This window comes from Eurosta solidaginis, chromosome 3 (assembly GCF_040869045.1).
Source record: "Eurosta solidaginis isolate ZX-2024a chromosome 3, ASM4086904v1, whole genome shotgun sequence".
Classification (NCBI taxonomy): domain Eukaryota; kingdom Metazoa; phylum Arthropoda; class Insecta; order Diptera; family Tephritidae; genus Eurosta; species Eurosta solidaginis.
Window position 1 is genome coordinate 89,684,483 of NC_090321.1, and position 25,913 is coordinate 89,710,395.

At 42.0% G+C, this 25,913-nt stretch overlaps 2 protein-coding genes across 5 annotated transcripts in view; both read left to right on the forward strand.

The window, feature by feature from the left end:
- Positions 1 to 25,913, forward strand: part of LOC137244139 (protein transport protein Sec24C-like) — a 625,388-nt gene that overhangs the window by 214,497 nt on the left and 384,978 nt on the right. The window lies entirely within an intron of this gene.
- LOC137244134 (sterol O-acyltransferase 1) overlaps positions 1 to 25,913 on the forward strand; it is a 66,313-nt gene that overhangs the window by 6,931 nt on the left and 33,469 nt on the right. For 3 of the 4 annotated variants that reach the window (XM_067772707.1, XM_067772704.1, XM_067772706.1), the window contains exon 1: positions 24,993 to 25,330. The exons of the other annotated variant lie outside the window; for it this stretch is intronic. In XM_067772707.1, the coding sequence (XP_067628808.1) occupies positions 25,267 to 25,330 (64 nt within the window). In that variant the 5' untranslated portion in view covers positions 24,993 to 25,266. Of the gene's footprint in view, positions 1 to 24,992; positions 25,331 to 25,913 lie in introns of those variants that run through there. 4 annotated transcript variants of the gene reach the window in all.

The following is a 25,913-nucleotide window of genomic DNA, read 5'->3' on the forward strand; positions in this document are numbered from 1 at the left end:
GTGCAGGCCACCAGACCAAGGCACCATAAAGAAGAATCGGGCGCACAATGGCTGTATAAATCCAGTAGGTCACCTTAGGGGAGAATCCCGAGAAGGTGCCAATTGCCCTCTTGCAGGTGAACAGCGCTGCTGCTGCCTTCTTGCATGGCTCCACTATATGGTCACTCCATAATAGCTTCCTATCCAGAATGACTCCCAAATACTTGAATTGATCGCTAAACTCTAAAAACGTACCCCCAATTCTTGGCGGTGTTAGATTTGGTACTTTGTACCTCCTCGTGAAGAGGACCGGGTTGACTTCCAAACCTGTGGCTGTGGCCCAGTGCGAGATTTTGGATAGTGCCCCTTCCATTAGGTTGCAAAGAGTTTGCGGAAATCCCCCCCCCCCCCCCCCCCCCCCCATGGTGACGCAGATGTCATCTGCATACGCGATCACGTGGTGACCTTCTGATTGCATGAGGCGTAGTAGTTGGTTGACGGTAACCACCCAAAGTAGCGGAGAGAGAACACCTCCCTGCGGAGTGCCTCTGCCGACCGGTCTGCGGATCACGCATCCACCTAGCTTAGTTTTAAACTGCCTACGCGTAAGCAGATTGTATATAAACTCCACCAGGCACGCGTCCGCCCCAGATCGGTCAGCGCCGAGGTGATGGCCTCCTGGAGAACGTTGTTGAAGGCACCCGCTTTATCTAGAAATGCCACCAATGTGTATTCCTTGAGGTCTAGTGACATTTCGTTAACGGATACCTGCCCTTAGTATAGGCATGCTGAGCTTGCGAAAAAAGCGACGGCTCAATCCTCCTCCTGATGTAGTCCTCTAGGAGTCTTTCCAGTGCTTTAAGCAGAAAAGAAGATAAGCTTATAGGCCTCTAATCATTTGGTTTAGAGTGGGAGGGTTTCCCTGCCTTGGGGATAAAGACCACGTTGACTTCCCTACACGATACTGGTACGTAATTGAGCCTAAGACAATCTATAAACACCTCTTTAATCCAGGGCCTTATAAATTCGGCAGTATACTGTAGCTGAGCCGGAAAAATTCCATCAGGTCCGGCGATTTATAGGGCTTGAAGGTCTGTAAAGCCCAATCTATCCTTTTCAACCACCTCCGTACGAGACGCAAGGTTTACCAAGGCTTCAACGTTAGCCTTATAAACCTTAAGGCTTATATTCTTGAATCCGTAGCTTACCATGAAATCCTGCCTTTTCAACGCTTCGACGCTTGCGCTGTTGAGCAGCAGGACTATCTGCATCGTGGCCCGTTCAGTCTTGGGTAGGTAGACCCGGGTTGTACTTCTGGAGCAGCTCCAGGATATCAGCGGGGTCCTTTGGCGTTACTGGAACCCAGGCTCTCGCCCTTGGTCGTGAGGGGATATCACACGCATCCACAACATTGAGGCGCGCGCCCGGATATACCTCCCCTATCAGCGATACGGCGGCTTTGTAAAGTTTCGCCGACCTGGCGTCGTCACATGCAATTAGTTTAATATTTCCCTGGAACCACCCCGCGTAGGTATAAGAAGGCGGCGGACCAGGGTTGTCTTTTTTGACCTTAACGGCCACAGTAGCGAGCGCTGCCTTAATTCACTTCCACTGCTGTTTCGGGATCCTGCCATCTTCGCTGCTCTCGTCCATAACACCAATGATCCTTGGCTATTTCGGCGAAAGGCCGCGTCCAGCCTCCCTGCGTCTTGGCCCTTTTCGGTACCGTAGGGTTGGATTCATCCATAGACCGCTGGCGCTTCGAGGCTTCATCACTCTCGACCCAGTCCAGCCTGAACTTCGCAACATCTGTTTCGCCCAAGCAAGGTCCCGCTGCACCTTCGCCCAGTCCTCCGCGGAAACTTTCCCCTCCCTTATCGGCGAGGAGGCATTCCTTCGCAGGATCCGGGCAGCCCAGCGCTTGTCCTGGTGACTGGGCTTTTTAACTCCCTTGACCCTAGTGCCGGCCACCCCACACCCCTGGAGCCCCCAGCAGCCAAACCGCAAGACGCTTGACGCCGAGTGGCAGCCGTGCTGGTGGCTACGAGATGGGCGGCAGCTGCCCCAAAGGCCTCCCGGTCGGTGGCCCCTCCCCGAGAGGTACCGGCCTTTGGAATACCCGGGCTGGATTTTCCCTCAGCCCTTTCCTGCCTAGATTGGCCCTTGGCTCTATAGCCGACCCCCCATCTCCCTGAGGACACCAGCAGTCGACCCACCAGACGCTTGTCGCTGGGTGAAGGGCCTGCTGGTGGGGGCCAAGAGAGGGGCGGTAGTAGCACTGATGGCCTCCCGGTCAGTACCCCCTCCATGAGAGGGACTGGCCCTCGGACTACTCGAAACGGATAATCTCTCTGCCCTTTTCTGTCTGTCTGCCGCTGCAGCAGCGAACTTCTGAGGAGTTCTCTCAGCTATCTTGAGGCCCGACTGAGCCGTAGCTTTTGCGGAGCAAGCTCCTGTTGGCTTCTTATTTGGAGAGCCGCCCTCTTATTATTTTTATAAATTTCCTCCATACTAAATTACATCCCACGAGTAGCGGAGAAGGGAAAAGGTCCACCCGGACAAAGATCCGCTATGTCCGAGTAAGGCATAATAGCATTGAAGGTCGCCCGGTATTCGATGCACTCCGTTAGCGACTGGGCTATTTATGGGCCCCCCGCCAGGCTGATCCTCGGCACCGGTGGTATAACACCTTGATCCAGCCCATTAAGGAGGAAGGGAGAGAAAAGGGAAGAGAAAAAAGAAAGGAAGATAGGGTTAAAAGGGGTGGGAAAAAAGGTTGCCGCTCGAATTAGCCGCCGAAGCGTTACCAGGTACTACCACGAGGAGACTCCGCCCCTACATGAGGGGGGGAGGTTGTAAAAACACCTACGAGTCGACGATTTGGGGTGACGCCGGTGAGTGCAAGGCGCAACAGCCCCATGAAAGGCACCCTATGTGTGGGTAATATGGATATGAAATGAAAGCTGTTGCTGAGAGCTCTAAAGTAATTTTCATTGTGATATTCGATATAGTCGCATCAACCTGGCAAAACTGATAAATATGCATGCGAAGCCGAAATAGAGACATGAATTAATAATACCCACATACCAATTCACATACGTCCTATTCGATTTGCCTGAAATTTGGTATATAAATTTGCCTATATTGGTATTTACGATCCTTTTTTCCGGGAAGTAGACCAGAGACGGACTGGGACTGGGATTAGGACTAGGACTGGGACTGGGACTCGGAGTGGGACTGGGACTGGAACAAAATACATACCATCCTCTGGGACAGGCAATATGGGATGAAGAAGAATGAGAAGACCGTGAGAGAAGAGAAGAGAAAAGAGAGAAGGAGACTGAGAAAGAAATAGAATGAGACGAATATGGAGATAGATGAAGCGAAAAATACGGAGGGAGGAGTGAATAAAAGGATCAGGCAAAAGTAAAGAGAGGTGGGGGAGTGCAGAGTTAGACGGAAAAAGCTTATTAAAATGTATGCAGATTGGCCAAATTTAGGGTAGAACAACGTCTGCCGGGTCTGCTAGTATATATATATAAAGTTGAGCTAGAGTGCCGCGCGTCTCCTTGGGGAGGGTGCTTCCGGAGATGACTTCGTAGGTCCCTGGGAGGCGGTGACTCTTCAATTCTTTCTTTATTCTTTAATCACACACAACATCCTATTTACAGTGCATGATATTTTACAAACTAATATCTTATATAAAAATTTATAATACTGAAAGGTTGTTCATGTGGGCCTTCATATCAGGTTACCTGGTTAATAAGTTATAATTTTTACACATCACATACAAATACTCTAGAACAAAATAATCCTTAACCAGCTAAGTAGATAACTAAGCTGAATTTTATCAGATGCCTGTTGGGATGCCCAGGTTTCTGGGTATTCCGCAGAAACTTTTTATTCAGCATTTCATTTCTCTACCTAATGGGGAGTACTCTCGCCTCACAGTGTAAATGGTATTCTGAGGACATATTCCAGTGAGTAACATTTAGGCTCGGCGACCATATCCAGGACGCGTAACATGCAGGCGGTCGGCTTTGTAAGTGGTAATGAGCATCTCTATATCTTTACCCAAGTACTGCCGGCAAGAGATTTGGGGATACTATTACGGCTCTGGATTTAAGGAACAATTGCGGATGCATGCTCTCCAAAATGTAGATCTGATGGAACGTCACGCCATCGACGCGGATGTCCAATATGGTCGACATTTGTTGCGTGCATGTTGTAAATATGGTCGCCGATGATTTGGGCGGTGACAATTTAAGGTTTCGGGAGGTGAAAAAACTGGAGAGGCAAGGGAGATAGTTGTTCATTTTATTACATAGCGAATTAGTGGGTGGGCCGGGACCTTTAGCAGTTATTGGGCAGTCATCGGCGTAGGATACAGTGTTAAATACTCCTGGTGGCGAAAGGAGTTTCCATTTGTAGAAGTTAAACCAACGCGGGGATAGGACACCACCCTATGGCAGCTCTTGTTTAATTCTCCACCTTTGGAGACAAGGAGGAAGAGCGGCCCCTTGCAATAAATATGCTTTCGATATGATCTTTACCTTAGTCCTGCAATATGCGCTCCACCTTTATATTTTTGTTCTTCAAAAAATATGTACAGTGGTTATGCTTATTTTATGAACAATATACACATTTTTTCATATCCAGATTTATGGTAAAAAATCGGCAGACGTACGGATCGCGAATTTTTATGTGTGTGTATTTTTTATTTGCATATAGAAAGTTGACTTTAATACGCTATAGAAAAAAAATCGCTAGACGCTAACACCGATTAAGTTGAAAGAGGCTACCAAAAAATCAGATTTGTTTTCATGAAGTTCACCTCCAAAATGTTTTTCTGGGTCTGCCCCTGAAACCACTACGCTGTGACGTGTGCCTTTCCCAATTTTAGCCATTTAAATTTTTGTTTGCTTACCGGCCGCAACTTGTTTGTTTGTCATATTACATGACTAGAAAAAATAGAACAAGGCACCTAATTTGCACACTTCATTTTGTGTTTACATAGTTTGCGTCATAAAAATGAATGTTCTTACACAAAAATCAAGTAAGGAAGGCTAAGTTCGGGTGTAACCGAACATTATATACTCAACTGAGAGCTTTGGAGACAAAATAAGGGAAAATCACCATTTAGCAAAATGAACCTAGGGTAACCCTGGAATGTGTTTCTATGATATTGGTTTTAAATGGAAGGTATTAAAGGGTATTTTAAAAGGGAGTGGGCCATAGTTCTATAGGTGGAAGCCATTTAGGGATATCGTCATAAAGATGGACCAGGATGACTCTAGAATATGTCTGTACGAATGGATATCAAATGAAAGGTACTAATGAGGGTTTTAAAAGGGAGTGGCCCTTAGTTGTATATGTGAATGCGTTTTTGAGATATCGACCAAAATGTGGATCAGGGTGACCCAGAACATCATCTTTCGGCTATCGGAAATTTATTTATATATGTCATACCACAAACAGTATTCCTGACAAGATTCCAAGGGCTTTTGATTTCGTCCTGCAGAACTTTTTCATTTTCTTCCGCTTAATATGGTAGGTGTCACACCCATTTTACAAAGTTTTATATAAAGTTATATTTTACGTCAATAAACCAACCCAATTACCATGTTTCATCTCTTTTTTCATATTTGGTACAGAATTATGGCATTTTTTTTTTTTCATTTTACGTAATTTTCGATATCGAAAAAGTGGGCGTGGTCATAGTCGGATTTCGGATATTTTTTATACCAAGATAAAGTGAGTTCAGATAAATCCGCGAACTAAGTTTAGTAAAGATATATATTTTTCTCAAGTTATTGTGTTAACGGCCGAGCAGAAGGACAGACGGTGGACTGTGTATAAAAACTGGGCGTTGCTTCAACCGATTTCGCCCATTTTCACAGAAAACAGTTACCGTAATAGAATCTATGCCCCTACCATATTTCACAAGGATTGGTACATTTTTGTTCGACTTATAGCATTAAAAGTATCCTAGACGAATTAAATGAAAAAGGGCGAAGCGATGCCCATTTTGAAATTTTCTTTTATTTTTGTATTTTGTTGCACCATATCATTACTGGAGTTGAATGTTGACATAATTAACTTATATACTGTAAAGATATTAAATTTTTTGTTAAAATTTGACTTAAATTTTTTTTTTAAAGTTGGCATGTTCGTCATCCGATTTTGCTAATTTTTATTTAGCACACATATAGTAGTAGGAGTAACGCGCCTGCCAAATTTCATCATGATAGCTTCAACGACTGCCAAATTACAGCTTGCAAAACTTTTAAATTACCTTCTTTTAAAAGTGGGCGGTGCCACGCCGGTTGTCCAAAATTTTACTAATTTTCTATTTTGCGTCATAAGTTCAACGCATCCTCCAAGTTTCATCGCTCTATCCGTCTTTGGTAATGAATTATCGCACTTTTTCGGTTTTCGAAATTTTCGATATCGAAAAAGTGGCCGTGGTTGTAGTCCGATTTCGTTCATTTTAAATAGCGATCTGAGATGAGCGCCCAGGAACCTACATACAAAATTTCATTAAGATATCTCAAAATTTACTCAAGTTATCGTGTTTACGGACGGACGGACATACGGACGGACGGACATGGCTAAATGAATTTCTTTTTTCGCCCAGATAATTTTGATATATAGAAGTCTATATCTATCTCGATTAGTTTATGCCGTTACGGATTACCGTTATGCGAACAAAGTTAATATACTCTGTGAGCTCTGCTCAGCTGAGTATAAAAATTGATTGTGGATCGGCCTTAACGCGGTAAATTCAATTTCGGTTGCTCTCATACAATCTGTATTTACATGAGACATTTTTGACAGAAAACTGTTGCAGTGCGTTTTTATAAGAAACTTAATTAAAAAAAGATTTGAATAACTGCTTTACGAGTTTCATGCATTAAAAGACAATAATTTAATTCCATCTTTTTATCCGTGGTGTATTTTCTGGCGGAATGACCCCACGAGAGACCAAGTTTAATTGCTATTTCAAATTTTTAAATTGAAGACCTTACGCAAATTCAAAAATTTGTCAAACAAGTTGATTTGTAATAATTTTCAAAAGAAAATACAAATATTTTTTAACAATAATTAATACGTCAACGTTTATTTTATACCTTGCGTAATAATTATTATGAACGATAAATGTTTTAGTATCAAAAGATGGAATATTTTATCAAGTTTTATATCTAATAAAGAAAGTGAGTATCTAACTTCAATAACATTAAAAACATTAAACCCTACTAGATGGGCAGGATGTTGTGATGTCGTTATTTCTTTAAAAGTTTGGTATGTTGAAGTCCAAAATGCGCGCGCGAAAGCACTATGTTAAATCGCAAATCAGGTGAAAAAATGAAGCTGTTTTACTCAGAAAGAAGATCGAAAACTACAATTTTGTTATGTTATTGGTTTTCCATTGCAAGATCCTACTTACTATCGTTGCAGCATGTAAAACACTTCAGTCTAAATGCCTTAAAACGTTTGAAAACTTGTCTAGAAGAACTATGCAGGATAGTACAGGCAAACCTTGCAGGGGTATCGGTGAGCAGGTTCGTCAGTAGGGGAGCTCCCCAAGGTGGAGTCCTATCCCCTCTGCTGTGGGTCATGGCGGTGAATCAACTGCTAAGGGACATAGAGGAGGAGAGGGACTGTAAAGTTATAGAATATGCTGACGACCTTGCCTTGGTGATAAGTGGGAAGTTTCCACAAACTATCTGCAATATGATGCAGATGGAATTAAGAAGGGTCGAAGCATGGGCCGCTGATAATGGTCTGGGCGTACGCCCAAATAAAATGAAACTGGTGCTCTTTACAGCATTTTGTGGAAATACGGAATTGCCCGGTGAATGCAGTACTCAAAGAACAGTACCGAAAACTTGTGGAAGAGGAACGCATACTCACCAGGGAAACGCGAGTCACTCTAACTCAACTTCGTTCTGGATACTGTAACAGGTTAAACTCTTACCTATCCAGAATCAACCCGGACATACAAAATGTATGCCTCGCTTGCAATGTGTCCCCACATGACACCAACCATCTCATTAATTGTAATGTGGAACCAACGCCTCTAACACCCCTTTCATTATGATCCACCCCTGTTGAAACCTCAAGTTTCCTTGGACTCCCGTTAGAGGATATTAATGACAATTTGTGATCGGTCGCAACTATTAGGTGGGGCGAAGCACTGCTAAAACAACAACAACAACACAAATTGGAAGCGAGGCTCTGCATAAATTAATCGGGGGCATAGAATAATTCAGGCATGCTTACCATGAAATCCTGCCTTTTCAACGCTTCGACGCTTGCGCTGTTGAGCAGCAGGACTATCTGCATCGTGGCCCGTTCAGTCTTGGGTAGGTAGACCCGGGTTGTACTTCTGGAGCAGCTCCAGGATATCAGCGGGGTCCTTTGGCGTTACTGGAACCCAGGCTCTCGCCCTTGGTCGTGAGGGGATATCACACGCATCCACAGCCTTGAGGCGCGCGCCCGGATATACCTCTCCTATCAGCGATACGGCGGCTTTGTAAAGTTTCGCCGACCTGGCGTCGTCACATGCAATTAGTTTAATATTTCCCTGGAACCACCCCGCGTAGGTATAAGAAGGCGGCGGACCAGGGTTGTCTTTTTTGACCTTAACGGCCACAGTAGCGAGCGCTGCCTTAATTCACTTCCACTGCTGTTTCGGGATCCTGCCATCTTCGCTGCTCTCGTCCATAACACCAATGACCGTTGGCTATTTCGGCGAAAGGCCGCGTCCAGCCTCCCTGCGTCTTGGCCCTTTTCGGTACCGTAGGGTTGGATTCATCCATAGACCGCTGGCGCTTCGAGGCTTCATCACTCTCGACCCAGTCCAGCCTGAACTTCGCAACATCTGTTTCGCCCAAGCAAGGTCCCGCTGCACCTTCGCCCAGTCCTCCGCGGAAACTTTCCCCTCCCTTATCGGCGAGGAGGCATTCCTTCGCAGGATCCGGGCAGCCCAGCGCTTGTCCTGGTGACTGGGCTTTTTAACTCCCTTGACCCTAGTGCCAGCCACCCCACACCCCTGGAGCCCCCAGCAGCCAAACCGCCAGACGCTTGACGCCGAGTGGCAGCCGTGCTGGTGGCTACGAGATGGGCGGCAGCTGCCCCAAAGGCCTCCCGGTCGGTGGCCCCTCCCCGAGAGGTACCGGCCTTTGGAATACCCGGGCTGGATTTTCCCTCAGCCCTTTCCTGCCTAGATTGCCCCTTGGCTCTATAGCCGACCCCCCATCTCCCTGAGGACACCAGCAGTCGACCCACCAGACGCTTGTCGCTGGGTGAAGGGCCTGCTGGTGGGGGCCAAGAGAGGGGCGGTAGTAGCACTGGTGGCCTCCCGGTCAGTACCCCCTCCATGAGAGGTACTGGCCCTCGGACTACTCGAAACGGATAATCTCTCTGCCCTTTTCTGTCTGTCTGCCGCTGCAGCAGCGAACTTCTGAGGAGTTCTCTCAGCTATCTTGAGGCCCGACTGAGCCGTAGCTTTTGCGGAGCAAGCTCCTGTTGGCTTCTTATTTGGAGAGCCGCCCTCTTATTATTTTTATAAATTTCCTCCATACTAAATTACATCCCACGAGTAGCGGAGAAGGGAAAAGGTCCACCCGGACAAAGATCCGCTATGTCCGAGTAAGGCATAATAGCATTGAAGGTCGCCCGGTATTCGATGCACTCCGTTAGCGACTGGGCTATTTATGGGCCCCCCGCCAGGCTGATCCTCGGCACCGGTGGTATAACACCTTGATCCAGCCCATTAAGGAGGAAGGGAGAGAAAAGGGAAGAGAAAAAAGAAAGGAAGATAGGGTTAAAAGGGGTGGGAAAAAAGGTTGCCGCTCGAATTAGCCGCCGAAGCGTTACCAGGTGCTACCACGAGGAGACTCCGCCCCTACATGAGGGGGGGAGGTTGTAAAAACACCTACGAGTTGACGATTTGGGGTGACGCCGGTGAGTGCAAGGCGCAACAGCCCCATGAAAGGCACCCTATGTGTGGGTAATATGGATATGAAATGAAAGCTGTTGCTGAGAGCTCTAAAGTAATTTTCATTGTGATATTCGATATAGTCGCATCAACCTGGCAAAACTGATAAATATGCATGCGAAGCCGAAATAGAGACATGAATTAATAATACCCACATACCATTTCACATACGTCCTATTCGATTTGCCTGAAATTTGGTATATAAATTTGCCTATATTGGTATTTACGATCCTTTTTTCCGGGAAGTAGACCAGAGACGGACTGGGACTGGGATTAGGACTAGGACTGGGACTGGGACTCGGAGTGGGACTGGGACTGGAACAAAATACATACCACCCTCTGGGACAGGCAATATGGGATGAAGAAGAATGAGAAGACCGTGAGAGAAGAGAAGAGAAAAGAGAGAAGGAGACTGAGAAAGAAATAGAATGAGACGAATATGGAGATAGATGAAGCGAAAAATACGGAGGGAGGAGTGAATAAAAGGATCAGGCAAAAGTAAAGAGAGGTGGGGGAGTGCAGAGTTAGACGGAAAAAGCTTATTAAAATGTATGCAGATTGGCCAAATTTAGGGTAGAACAACGTCTGCCGGGTCTGCTAGTATATATATATAAAGTTGAGCTAGAGTGCCGCGCGTCTCCTTGGGGAGGGTGCTTCCGGAGATGACTTCGTAGGTCCCTGGGAGGCGGTGACTCTTCAATTCTTTCTTTATTCTTTAATCACACACAACATCCTATTTACAGTGCATGATATTTTACAAACTAATATCTTATATAAAAATTTATAATACTGAAAGGTTGTTCATGTGGGCCTTCATATCAGGTTACCTGGTTAATAAGTTATAATTTTTACACATCACATACAAATACTCTAGAACAAAATAATCCTTAACCAGCTAAGTAGATAACTAAGCTGAATTTTATCAGATGCCTGTTGGGATGCCCAGGTTTCTGGGTATTCCGCAGAAACTTTTTATTCAGCATTTCATTTCTCTACCTAATGGGGAGTACTCTCGCCTCACAGTGTAAATGGTATTCTGAGGACATATTCCAGTGAGTAACATTTAGGCTCGGCGACCATATCCAGGACGCGTAACATGCAGGCGGTCGGCTTTGTAAGTGGTAATGAGCATCTCTATATCTTTACCCAAGTACTGCCGGCAAGAGATTTGGGGATACTATTACGGCTCTGGATTTAAGGAACAATTGCGGATGCATGCTCTCCAAAATGTAGATCTGATGGAACGTCACGCCATCGACGCGGATGTCCAATATGGTCGACATTTGTTGCGTGCATGTTGTAAATATGGTCGCCGATGATTTGGGCGGTGACAATTTAAGGTTTCGGGAGGTGAAAAAACTGGAGAGGCAAGGGAGATAGTTGTTCATTTTATTACATAGCGAATTAGTGGGTGGGCCGGGACCTTTAGCAGTTATTGGGCAGTCATCGGCGTAGGATACAGTGTTAAATACTCCTGGTGGCGAAAGGAGTTTCCATTTGTAGAAGTTAAACCAACGCGGGGATAGGACACCACCCTATGGCAGCTCTTGTTTAATTCTCCACCTTTGGAGACAAGGAGGAAGAGCGGCCCCTTGCAATAAATATGCTTTCGATATGATCTTTACCTTAGTCCTGCAATATGCGCTCCACCTTTATATTTTTGTTCTTCAAAAAATATGTACAGTGGTTATGCTTATTTTATGAACAATATACACATTTTTTCATATCCAGATTTATGGTAAAAAATCGGCAGACGTACGGATCGCGAATTTTTATGTGTGTGTATTTTTTATTTGCATATAGAAAGTTGACTTTAATACGCTATAGAAAAAAAATCGCTAGACGCTAACACCGATTAAGTTGAAAGAGGCTACCAAAAAATCAGATTTGTTTTCATGAAGTTCACCTCCAAAATGTTTTTCTGGGTCTGCCCCTGAAACCACTACGCTGTGACGTGTGCCTTTCCAAATTTTAGCCATTTAAATTTTTGTTTGCTTACCGGCCGCAACTTGTTTGTTTGTCATATTACATGACTAGAAAAAATAGAACAAGGCACCTAATTTGCACACTTCATTTTGTGTTTACATAGTTTGCGTCATAAAAATGAATGTTCTTACACAAAAATCAAGTAAGAAAGGCTAAGTTCGGGTGTAACCGAACATTATATACTCAACTGAGAGCTTTGGAGACAAAATAAGGGAAAATCACCATTTAGCAAAATGAACCTAGGGTAACCCTGGAATGTGTTTGTATGATATTGGTTTTAAATGGAAGGTATTAAAGGGTATTTTAAAAGGGAGTGGGCCATAGTTCTATAGGTGGAAGCCATTTAGGGATATCGTCATAAAGATGGACCAGGATGACTCTAGAATATGTCTGTACGAATGGATATCAAATGAAAGGTACTAATGAGGGTTTTAAAAGGGAGTGGCCCTTAGTTGTATATGTGAATGCGTTTTTGAGATATCGACCAAAATGTGGATCAGGGTGACCCAGAACATCATCTTTCGGCTATCGGAAATTTATTTATATATGTCATACCACAAACAGTATTCCTGACAAGATTCCAAGGGCTTTTGATTTCGTCCTGCAGAACTTTTTCATTTTCTTCCGCTTAATATGGTAGGTGTCACACCCATTTTACAAAGTTTTATATAAAGTTATATTTTACGTCAATAAACCAACCCAATTACCATGTTTCATCTCTTTTTTCATATTTGGTACAGAATTATGGCATTTTTTTTTTTCATTTTACGTAATTTTCGATATCGAAAAAGTGGGCGTGGTCATAGTCGGATTTCGGATATTTTTTATACCAAGATAAAGTGAGTTCAGATAAATCCGCGAACTAAGTTTAGTAAAGATATATCGATTTTTGCTCAAGTTATTGTGTTAACGGCCGAGCAGAAGGACAGACGGTGGACTGTGTATAAAAACTGGGCGTTGCTTCAACCGATTTCGCCCATTTTCACAGAAAACAGTTACCGTAATAGAATCTATGCCCCTACCATATTTCACAAGGATTGGTAAATTTTTGTTCGACTTATAGCATTAAAAGTATCCTAGACGAATTAAATGAAAAAGGGCGAAGCGATGCCCATTTTGAAATTTTCTTTTATTTTTGTATTTTGTTGCACCATATCATTACTGGAGTTGAATGTTGACATAATTAACTTATATACTGTAAAGATATTAAATTTTTTGTTAAAATTTGACTTAAATTTTTTTTTTTAAAGTGGGCATATTCGTCATCCGATTTTGCTAATTTTTATTTAGCACACATATAGTAGTAGGAGTAACGCGCCTGCCAAATTTCATCATGATAGCTTCAACGACTGCCAAATTACAGCTTGCAAAACTTTTAAATTACCTTCTTTTAAAAGTGGGCGGTGCCACGCCGGTTGTCCAAAATTTTACTAATTTTCTATTTTGCGTCATAAGTTCAACGCATCCTCCAAGTTTCATCGCTCTATCCGTCTTTGGTAATGAATTATCGCACTTTTTCAGTTTTCGAAATTTTCGATATCGAAAAAGTGGCCGTGGTTGTAGTCCGATTTCGTTCATTTTAAATAGCGATCTGAGATGAGCGCCCAGGAACCTACATACAAAATTTCATTAAGATATCTCAAAATTTACTCAAGTTATCGTGTTTACGGACGGACGGACATACCGACGGACGGACATGGCTAAATGAATTTCTTTTTTCGCCCAGATAATTTTGATATATAGAAGTCTATATCTATCTCGATTAGTTTATGCCGTTACGGATTACCGTTATGCGAACAAAGTTAATATACTCTGTGAGCTCTGCTCAGCTGAGTATAAAAATTGATTGTGGATCGGCCTTAACGCGGTAAATTCAATTTCGGTTGCTCTCATACAATCTGTATTTACATGAGACATTTTTGACAGAAAACTGTTGCAGTGCGTTTTTATAAGAAACTTAATTAAAAAAAGATTTGAATAACTGCTTTACGAGTTTCATGCATTAAAAGACAATAATTTAATTCCATCTTTTTATCCGTGGTGTATTTTCTGGCGGAATGACCCCACGAGAGACCAAGTTTAATTGCTATTTCAAATTTTTAAATTGAAGACCTTACGCAAATTCAAAAATTTGTCAAACAAGTTGATTTGTAATAATTTTCAAAAGAAAATACAAATATTTTTTAACAATAATTAATACGTCAACGTTTATTTTATACCTTGCGTAATAATTATTATGAACGATAAATGTTTTAGTATCAAAAGATGGAATATTTTATCAAGTTTTATATCTAATAAAGAAAGTGAGTATCTAACTTCAATAACATTAAAAACATTAAACCCTACTAGATGGGCAGGATGTTGTGATGTCGTTATTTCTTTAAAAGTTTGGTATGTTGAAGTCCAAAATGCGCGCGCGAAAGCACTATGTTAAATCGCAAATCAGGTGAAAAAATGAAGCTGTTTTACTCAGAAAGAAGATCGAAAACTACAATTTTGTTATGTTATTGGTTTTCCATTGCAAGATCCTACTTACTATCGTTGCAGCATATAAAACACTTCAGTCTAAATGCCTTAAAACGTTTGAAAACTTGTCTAGAAGAACTATGCAGGATAGTACAGGCAAACCTTGCAGGGGTATCGGTGAGCAGGTTCGTCAGTAGGGGAGCTCCCCAAGGTGGAGTCCTATCCCCTCTGCTGTGGGTCATGGCGGTGAATCAACTGCTAAGGGACATAGAGGAGGAGAGGGACTGTAAAGTTATAGAATATGCTGACGACCTTGCCTTGGTGATAAGTGGGAAGTTTCCACAAACTATCTGCAATATGATGCAAATGGAATTAAGAAGGGTCGAAGCATGGGCCGCTGATAATGGTCTGGGCGTACGCCCAAATAAAATGAAACTGGTGCTCTTTACAGCATTTTGTGGAAATACGGAATTGCCCGGTGAATGCAGTACTCAAAGAACAGTACCGAAAACTTGTGGAAGAGGAACGCATACTCACCAGGGAAACGCGAGTCACTCTAACTCAACTTCGTTCTGGATACTGTAACAGGTTAAACTCTTACCTATCCAGAATCAACCCGGACATACAAAATGTATGCCTCGCTTGCAATGTGTCCCCACATGACACCAACCATCTCATTAATTGTAATGTGGAACCAACGCCTCTAACACCCCTTTCATTATGATCCACCCCTGTTGAAACCTCAAGTTTCCTTGGACTCCCGTTAGAGGATATTAATGACAATTTGTGATCGGTCGCAACTATTAGGTGGGGCGAAGCACTGCTAAAACAACAACAACAACACAAATTGGAAGCGAGGCTCTGCATAAATTAATCGGGGGCATAGAATAATTCAGGCATGCTTACCATGAAATCCTGCCTTTTCAACGCTTCGACGCTTGCGCTGTTGAGCAGCAGGACTATCTGCATCGTGGCCCGTTCAGTCTTGGGTAGGTAGACCCGGGTTGTACTTCTGGAGCAGCTCCAGGATATCAGCGGGGTCCTTTGGCGTTACTGGAACCCAGGCTCTCGCCCTTGGTCGTGAGGGGATATCACACGCATCCACAGCCTTGAGGCGCGCGCCCGGATATACCTCTCCTATCAGCGATACGGCGGCTTTGTAAAGTTTCGCCGACCTGGCGTCGTCACATGCAATTAGTTTAATATTTCCCTGGAACCACCCCGCGTAGGTATAAGAAGGCGGCGGACCAGGGTTGTCTTTTTTGACCTTAACGGCCACAGTAGCGAGCGCTGCCTTAATTCACTTCCACTGCTGTTTCGGGATCCTGCCATCTTCGCTGCTCTCGTCCATAACACCAATGATCGTTGGCTATTTCGGCGAAAGGCCGCGTCCAGCCTCCCTGCGTCTTGGCCCTTTTCGGTACCGTAGGGTTGGATTCATCCATAGACCGCTGGCGCTTCGAGGCTTCATCACTCTCGACCCAGTCCAGCCTGAACTTCGCAACATCTGTTTCGCCCAAGCAAGGTCCCGCTGCACCTTCGCCCAGTCCTCCGCGGAAACTTTCCCCTCCCTTATCGGCGAGGAGGCATTCCTTCGCAGGATCCGGGCAGCCCAGCGCTTGTCCTGGTGACTGGGCTTTTTAACTCCCTTGACCCTAGTGCCGGCCACCCCACACCCCTGGAGCCCCCAGCAGCCAAACCGCCAGACGCCTGACGCCGAGTGGCAGCCGTGCTGGTGGCTACGAGATGGGCGGCAGCTGCCCCAAAGGCCTCCCGGTCGGTGGCCCCTCCCCGAGAGGTACCGGCCTTTGGAATACCCGGGCTGGATTTTCCCTCAGCCCTTTCCTGCCTAGATTGCCCCTTGGCTCTATAGCCGACCCCCCATCTCCCTGAGGACACCAGCAGTCGACCCACCAGACGCTTGTCGCTGGGTGAAGGGCCTGCTGGTGGGGGCCAAGAGAGGGGCGGTAGTAGCACTGGTGGCCTCCCGGTCAGTACCCCCTCCATGAGAGGTACTGGCCCTCGGACTACTCGAAACGGATAATCTCTCTGCCCTTTTCTGTCTGTCTGCCGCTGCAGCAGCGAACTTCTGAGGAGTTCTCTCAGCTATCTTGAGGCCCGACTGAGCCGTAGCTTTTGCGGAGCAAGCTCCTGTTGGCTTCTTATTTGGAGAGACGCCCTCTTATTATTTTTATAAATTTCCTCCATACTAAATTACATCCCACGAGTAGCGGAGAAGGGAAAAGGTCCACCCGGACAAAGATCCGCTATGTCCGAGTAAGGCATAATAGCATTGAAGGTCGCCCGGTATTCGATGCACTCCGTTAGCGACTGGGCTATTTATGGGCCCCCCGCCAGGCTGATCCTCGGCACCGGTGGTATAACACCTTGATCCAGCCCATTAAGGAGGAAGGGAGAGAAAAGGGAAGAGAAAAAAGAAAGGAAGATAGGGTTAAAAGGGGTGGGAAAAAAGGTTGCCGCTCGAATTAGCCGCCGAAGCGTTACCAGGTGCTACCACGAGGAGACTCCGCCCCTACATGAGGGGGGGAGGTTGTAAAAACACCTACGAGTCGACGATTTGGGATGACGCCGGTGAGTGCAAGGCGCAACAGCCCCATGAAAGGCACCCTATGTGTGGGTAATATGGATATGAAATGAAAGCTGTTGCTGAGAGCTCTAAAGTAATTTTCATTGTGATATTCGATATAGTCGCATCAACCTGGCAAAACTGATAAATATGCATGCGAAGCCGAAATAGAGACATGAATTAATAATACCCACATACCATTTTACATACGTCCTATTCGATTTGCCTGAAATTTGGTATATAAATTTGCCTATATTGGTATTTACGATCCTTTTTTCCGGGAAGTAGACCAGAGACGGACTGGGACTGGGATTAGGACTAGGACTGGGACTGGGACTCGGAGTGGGACTGGGACTGGAACAAAATACATACCACCCTCTGGGACAGGCAATATGGGATGAAGAAGAATGAGAAGACCGTGAGAGAAGAGAAGAGAAAAGAGAGAAGGAGACTGAGAAAGAAATAGAATGAGACGAATATGGAGATAGATGAAGCGAAAAATACGGAGGGAGGAGTGAATAAAAGGATCAGGCAAAAGTAAAGAGAGGTGGGGGAGTGCAGAGTTAGACGGAAAAAGCTTATTAAAATGTATGCAGATTGGCCAAATTTGGGGTAGAACAACGTCTGCCGGGTCTGCTAGTATATATATATAAAGTTGAGCTAGAGTGCCGCGCGTCTCCTTGGGGAGGGTGCTTCCGGAGATGACTTCGTAGGTCCCTGGGAGGCGGTGACTCTTCAATTCTTTCTTTATTCTTTAATCACACACAACATCCTATTTACAGTGCATGATATTTTACAAACTAATATCTTATATAAAAATTTATAATACTGAAAGGTTGTTCATGTGGGCCTTCATATCAGGTTACCTGGTTAATAAGTTATAATTTTTACACATCACATACAAATACTCTAGAACAAAATAATCCTTAACCAGCTAAGTAGATAACTAAGCTGAATTTTATCAGATGCCTGTTGGGATGCCCAGGTTTCTGGGTATTCCGCAGAAACTTTTTATTCAGCATTTCATTTCTCTACCTAATGGGGAGTACTCTCGCCTCACAGTGTAAATGGTATTCTGAGGACATATTCCAGTGAGTAACATTTAGGCTCGGCGACCATATCCAGGACGCGTAACATGCAGGCGGTCGGCTTTGTAAGTGGTAATGAGCGTCTCTATATCTTTACCCAAGTACTGCCGGCAAGAGATTTGGGGATACTATTACGGCTCTGGATTTAAGGAACAATTGCGGATGCATGCTCTCCAAAATGTAGATCTGATGGAACGTCACGCCATCGACGCGGATGTCCAATATGGTCGACATTTGTTGCGTGCATGTTGTAAATATGGTCGCCGATGATTTGGGCGGTGACAATTTAAGGTTTCGGGAGGCGAAAAAACTGGAGAGGCAAGGGAGATAGTTGTTCATTTTATTACATAGCGAATTAGTGGGTGGGCCGGGACCTTTAGCAGTTATTGGGCAGTCATCGGCGTAGGATACAGTGTTTAATACTCCTGGTGGCGAAAGGAGTTTCCATTTGTAGAAGTTAAACCAACGCGGGGATAGGACACCACCCTATGGCAGCTCTTGTTTAATTCTCCACCTTTGGAGACAAGGAGGAAGAGCCGCCCCTTGCAATAAATATGCTTTCGATATGATCTTTACCTTAGTCCTGCAATATGCGCTCCACCTTTATATTTTTGTTCTTCAAAAAATATGTACAGTGGTTATGCTTATTTTATGAACAATATACACATTTTTTCATAGCCAGATTTATGGTAAAAAATCGGCAGACGTACGGATCGCGAATTTTTATGTGTGTGTATTTTTTATTTGCATATAGAAAGTTGACTTTAATACGCTATAGAAAAAAAATCGCTAGACGCTAACACCGATTAAGTTGAAAGAGGCTACCAAAAAATCAGATTTGTTTTCATGAAGTTCACCTCCAAAATGTTTTTCTGGGTCTGCCCCTGAAACCACTACGCTGTGACGTGTGCCTTTCCCAATTTTAGCCATTTAAATTTTTGTTTGCTTACCGGCCGCAACTTGTTTGTTTGTCATATTACATGACTAGAAAAAATAGAACAAGGCACCTAATTTGCACACTTCATTTTGTGTTTACATAGTTTGCGTCATAAAAATGAATGTTCTTACACAAAAATCAAGTAAGGAAGGCTAAGTTCGGGTGTAACCGAACATTATATACTCAACTGAGAGCTTTGGAGACAAAATAAGGGAAAGTCACCATTTAGCAAAATGAACCTAGGGTAACCCTGGAATGTGTTTGTATGATATTGGTTTTAAATGGAAGGTATTAAAGGGTATTTTAAAAGGGAGTGGGCCATAGTTCTATAGATGGAAGCCATTTAGGGATATCGTCATAAAGATGGACCAGGATGACTCTAGAATATGTCTGTACGAATGGATATCAAATGAAAGGTACTAATGAGGGTTTTAAAAGGGAGTGGCCCTTAGTTGTATATGTGAATGCGTTTTTGAGATATCGACCAAAATGTGGATCAGGGTGACCCAGAACATCATCTTTCGGCTATCGGAAATTTATTTATATATGTCATACCACAAACAGTATTCCTGACAAGATTCCAAGGGCTTTTGATTTCGTCCTGCAGAACTTTTTCATTTTCTTCCGCTTAATATGGTAGGTGTCACACCCATTTTACAAAGTTTTATATAAAGTTATATTTTACGTCAATAAACCAACCCAATTACCATGTTTCATCTCTTTTTTCATATTTGGTACAGAATTATGGCATTTTTTTTTTTCATTTTACGTAATTTTCGATATCGAAAAAGTGGGCGTGGTCATAGTCGGATTTCGGATATTTTTTATACCAAGATAAAGTGAGTTCAGATAAATCCGCGAACTAAGTTTAGTAAAGATATATCGATTTTTGCTCAAGTTATTGTGTTAACGGCCGAGCAGAAGGACAGACGGTGGACTGTGTATAAAAACTGGGCGTTGCTTCAACCGATTTCGCCCATTTTCACAGAAAACAGTTACCGTAATAGAATCTATGCCCCTACCATATTTCACAAGGATTGGTAAATTTTTGTTCGACTTATAGCATTAAAAGTATCCTAGACGAATTAAATGAAAAAGGGCGGAGCGATGCCCATTTTGAAATTTTCTTTTATTTTTGTATTTTGTTGCACCATATCATTACTGGAGTTGAATGTTGACATAATTAACTTATATACTGTAAAGATATTAAATTTTTTGTTAAAATTTGACTTAAATTTTTTTTTTTTAAAGTGGGCATGTTCGTCATCCGATTTTGCTAATTTTTATTTAGCACACATATAGTAGTAGGAGTAACGCGCCTGCCAAATTTCATCATGATAGCTTAAACGACTGCCAAATTACAGCTTGCAAAACTTTTAAATTACCTTCTTTTAAAAGTGGGCGGTGCCACGCCGGTTGTCCAAAATTTTACTAATTTTCTATTTTGCGTCATAAGTTCAACGCATCCTCCAAGTTTCATCGCTCTATCCGTCTTTGGTAATGAATTATCGCAATTTTTCCGTTTTCGAAATTTTCGATATCGAAAAAGTGGGCGTGGTTGTAGTCCGATTTCGTTCATTTTAAATAGCGATCTGAGATGAGCGCCCAGGAACCTACATACAAAATTTCATTAAGATATCTCAAAATTTACTCAAGTTATCGTGTTTACGGACGGACGGACATACGGACGGACGGACATGGCTAAATGAATTTCTTTTTTCGCCCAGATAAGTTTGATATATAGAAGTCTATATCTATCTCGATTAGTTTATGCCGTTACGGATTACCGTTATGCGAACAAAGTTAATATACTCTGTGAGCTCTGCTCAGCTGAGAATAAAAATTTATTGTGGATCGGCCTTAACGCGGTAAATTCAATTTCGGTTGCTCTCATACCATCTGTATTTACATGAGACATTTTTGACAGAAAACTGTTGCAGTGCGTTTTTATAAGAAACTTAATTAAAAAAAGATTTGAATAACTGCTTTACGAGTTTCATGCATTAAAAGACAATAATTTAATTCCATCTTTTTATCCGTGGTGTATTTTCTGGCGGAATGACCCCACGAGAGACCAAGTTTAATTGCTATTTCAAATTTTTAAATTGAAGACCTTACGCAAATTCAAAAATTTGTCAAACAAGTTGATTTGTAATAATTTTCAAAAGAAAATACAAATATTTTTTAACAATAATTAATACGTCAACGTTTATTTTATACCTTGCGTAATAATTATTATGAACGATAAATGTTTTAGTATCAAAAGATGGAATATTTTATCAAGTTTTATATCTAATAAAGAAAGTGAGTATCTAACTTCAATAACATTAAAAACATTAAACCCTACTAGATGGGCAGGATGTTGTGATGTCGTTATTTCTTTAAAAGTTTGGTATGTTGAAGTCCAAAATGCGCGCGCGAAAGCACTATGTTAAATCGCAAATCAGGTGAAAAAATGAAGCTGTTTTACTCAGAAAGAAGATCGAAAACTACAATTTTGTTATGTTATTGGTTTTCCATTGCAAGATCCTACTTACTATGGTTGCAGCATGTAAAACACTTCAGTCTAAATGCCTTAAAACGTTTGAAAACTTGTCTAGAAGAACTATGCAGGATAGTACAGGCAAACCTTGCAGGGGTATCGGTGAGCAGGTTCGTCAGTAGGGGAGCTCCCCAAGGTGGAGTCCTATCCCCTCTGCTGTGGGTCATGGCGGTGAATCAACTGCTAAGGGACATAGAGGAGGAGAGGGACTGTAAAGTTATAGAATATGCTGACGACCTTGCCTTGGTGATAAGTGGGAAGTTTCCACAAACTATCTGCAATATGATGCAGATGGAATTAAGAAGGGTCGAAGCATGGGCCGCTGATAATGGTCTGGGCGTACGCCCAAATAAAATGAAACTGGTGCTCTTTACAGCATTTTGTGGAAATACGGAATTGCCCGGTGAATGCAGTACTCAAAGAACAGTACCGAAAACTTGTGGAAGAGGAACGCATACTCACCAGGGAAACGCGAGTCACTCTAACTCAACTTCGTTCTGGATACTGTAACAGGTTAAACTCTTACCTATCCAGAATCAACCCGGACATACAAAATGTATGCCCCGCTTGCAATGTGTCCCCACATGACACCAACCATCTCATTAATTGTAATGTGGAACCAACGCCTCTAACACCCCTTTCATTATGATCCACCCCTGTTGAAACCTCAAGTTTCCTTGGACTCCCGTTAGAGGATATTAATGACAATTTGTGATCGGTCGCAACTATTAGGTGGGGCGAAGCACTGCTAAAACAACAACAACAACACAAATTGGAAGCGAGGCTCTGCATAAATTAATCGGGGGCATAGAATAATTCAGGCATGCTTAACCAACGAACCGATATCATTTCGTTACGATAATTAACGTTAATAAACGAAACAAAGTCATTTCGTTTCTTTTATTAACGTTAAGAACGTCAAATTAACGAAATGATTTCGCTTCGTTTTCTGCCATATCAAAACGAAATCAAATCGTTTATGTTTATTATTAATTTCAAACTATGCTGGCAAAGCTGATTGATAGCGGAGTCATTAAAGGTGAAAGCATTAGCCAAGCTGATTGCTACTTTTCTCATGAATTTTGACAGTACGAACATTTCTCAGAGTATTTTTGACATTACCACCAACGAATTACACAAACAAACTACATGGAGTTTGTGTGTGTATGTCCGCTCGCTGTTACCACCTTACGGCTTCACCATGGCTATAGCATTGCCAGCACAATTCAAACATAAAGTATCACGTTTTTGTTAACGTTTTTAACGTTAACGAAAGCTTTTCGTTTCGGTTAAAAACGAGATAAAATTTATCTTGATAATTTCTTTATCGATAATATTTCGAAGTGTTTCAACGGAAACGGTGGAAATTTTTTGATAAACGATTAGCTTAACGTTAAGGTGCATCCCTGGAATAATTGTATTGTATTATTAAGAATTCGATTTGGCTACATTACTTACATGTGAGTTTATGTGGTAAACGTACATCATCATTAGAAGCACGAGCAGATACGCATAACTAAAGCGGCACACGCGCTCTCCAAAAACCCTCAGTGCAAGCTCTTTAAGTACAGAGCTTTTGATTACTTTGCACTCCAAGTTAATATATGTAATTTATGACTATTAACGCGAACCCTCTCATTTGTACTTGGATTATCATAATCTTTGCTAAACAAAAAAGAACAAAATATGTACATATAATTGATAACACTGTGCAACACCAATTTTTGGGACGCAATAATTCCATCTCAGAATGAAACACCCAGACCAATATGGTAAAAAATAGTTTTGCATTCTGTGGTCAAATTGCTTTGCTTTAGTTATTTTAAATCAGCGCGCTCGCTTACTACTCTAATGGTCCTGGATTTAAAGCTCGTGGAAAGCAACATCAAAATGCTGTAGAAAAAGTTTTTCTCAACGGGGTCGCCCATCGGCAGTCATTAGAAAAACATTCCGAGTGTATTTCTGCCAAGAAAACTCGCTTAGGGAAAATTCATCTGCCTTGCACTAGGAGTCGGCGTAAAAAATGTAGGTCCCGCCCAGCTAATTTGTAGAAAAAATTAAAAAGTATCGCGAGTCAAAATGAAAGAAAGACTAGACCTAAATCTCCAATGACGTATATAGCGTCTTGCAATAATTGATAAACTAACTAATTAATATTTTGTCTAAGGAGTTTTTGGAGTATGTGGAAAAACGGCCAAATTATATAAAGGAACGAAATACCTACATAGATTAAGTATATACATATATGTATGTAAAGTAAAATTGTTAAGGATTAATTTTGTAGAATATTTTTACCGTTACCTCTCTCACGTAAGGCTTCCATTGGCTGCTTTTTTAAAAAAGTTCGTTACAGTATTTTCCGGAGCATTTCTCTAGAAGTGTTCAAATATAGGTTGTTTAAATATACGTTGCATATTTGAAGGCGCAAATTTCATTTTATATTTTTCTTGTATTTTTACGTTCTTTGTACGAGAGTATCAGCGCATATTTTTCAAGGAAATTTTAACATTGTGGGGACGTCACTTCATGCGAGATCTATAGTGTTAAATGTTGCACAAAAATATTCCTCATGAACTTTAACTACATAACTATTTCTTGACTTTTTTCTAAAATTTTCCAAATTTAAAATGACCATAGCAATGACATTTGACCAAAGGGTGCAAAACGGTTTGGAGCATTGTGGATAAAACAAGTGTTATATCTTATTTGTCGACTGCCTGACAGGATGATCAATATGGCGACTTTTTAGCGTTTTGGCAGCGTTTTGACAGAATGTTCAATATGGCGGGCCATACGACCGACTGATGAAACGAGATACAGGATGAGGCCACGATAATCACATTAAAAATCAGGTGATCCACTTTATTTGCCATTTTGACGTCTATGCCGAAGATATCACACTTGTCTTATCCACAATGGTTTGGAGGTTTAATTATATGTTCAGGTCTCTCATCTAGAATTGGAAATATTCAGTCCCCTTCAAATTGTTACACAGTGTAACAGAAGGAAGAGCATTAATCTACAGACGTATTAGACTTACCTGAAAAAATTAAAGTGTTTAGGTTTTTAAGATCAAAAATCATTCTTCGGACGAGAGTTGCCTCACTGAATGGAACATTGATTGACGGGTTAATCGAATAGCTACAAATTTTATATGTAATGGATCTTTCAGTTTTGTTTATGTCGCTAAGAAAAAGTTCTGCTACGGCGGCCTGAATTTTCGATATTCATAAGTCTGAAAACTATTTTTTTTATCGGTTTAATGCGTATTTTCATTTCACGTTCAGTCCTGAGGAAATGTCCGGAGAGCGTTCTGAAAACAACAACCAACATGATAGCGAGTGTAATAAAAAAAAAACCCAATGTTTTGCACTTGGAAATCAGTGATCGTTATCACCTCAGCTGCTCTACAGTAGGTATGGGGTATAAAATTCAGTTCATGTCGCAAATAATATATTAATACGCGCAAAACGCTTGTCAATCCCACATCGGTACATATGGAAATCGTTTAAATTCAAGGATTAACCAATCAATTCGATTGCGCCGCGCCACCAATACAATACATAAACAAGAAAGATTAACTGGAGTCGCAATATAACCTGCGCAGATTTGCGAAGACGTATTTAATGAATGTTAATTTGAAACAGCAAAAACTCAATAAATGAACAAAAACCAATTATGGCGAATCGTTTAATAAACAAAAGTAATCAAAATGAATTAAACCATAAATTGACACAGGAAGGTAATAATTAATTTATTCGACGAGTTAATTTAAAATTTTAGTTTGAACAAGTACTTAAAATCAGTGAAAAATACTCGTTTTCAATAGTTGAATATTAAGAGAGCAACTTTAAAATATGATTATTTTAAATTAAAACTCACACATGCCAACGTCATAACAAATTGAAAGAAGTGAGAACCCATTGCGATTTGAATTATAAATCCAGTTACTTAAAAACTATTTAATCAGTGAATTTGTGTATTTCCAGTCTTCCTAGTTCGTGGAATAACTCAAACATATCTGTGAAATAAAGGTTATTTTATCGGGCTGTTATTATTAACACGCTTATATTGGCTTCACTTGTATGTTTGGAACTATCTAGTCTAGGCGCGGATAGAGACCCCTCTAGCGGCAATTAAACAAGTGGTGCTTAATAGCGGAGACATGAACCTCTGTTAACTCACCGAACGATAAATAGTGGTGTAAACTCCTCGAATTTGTTCTTCTGGACTCACCAAACGAAAAATGTGGTGTAAACTCCTCTAATTTGTTCTTCTGAACTCACCAAACGAAAAATAGTGGTGTAAACTCCTCTAATTGTTCT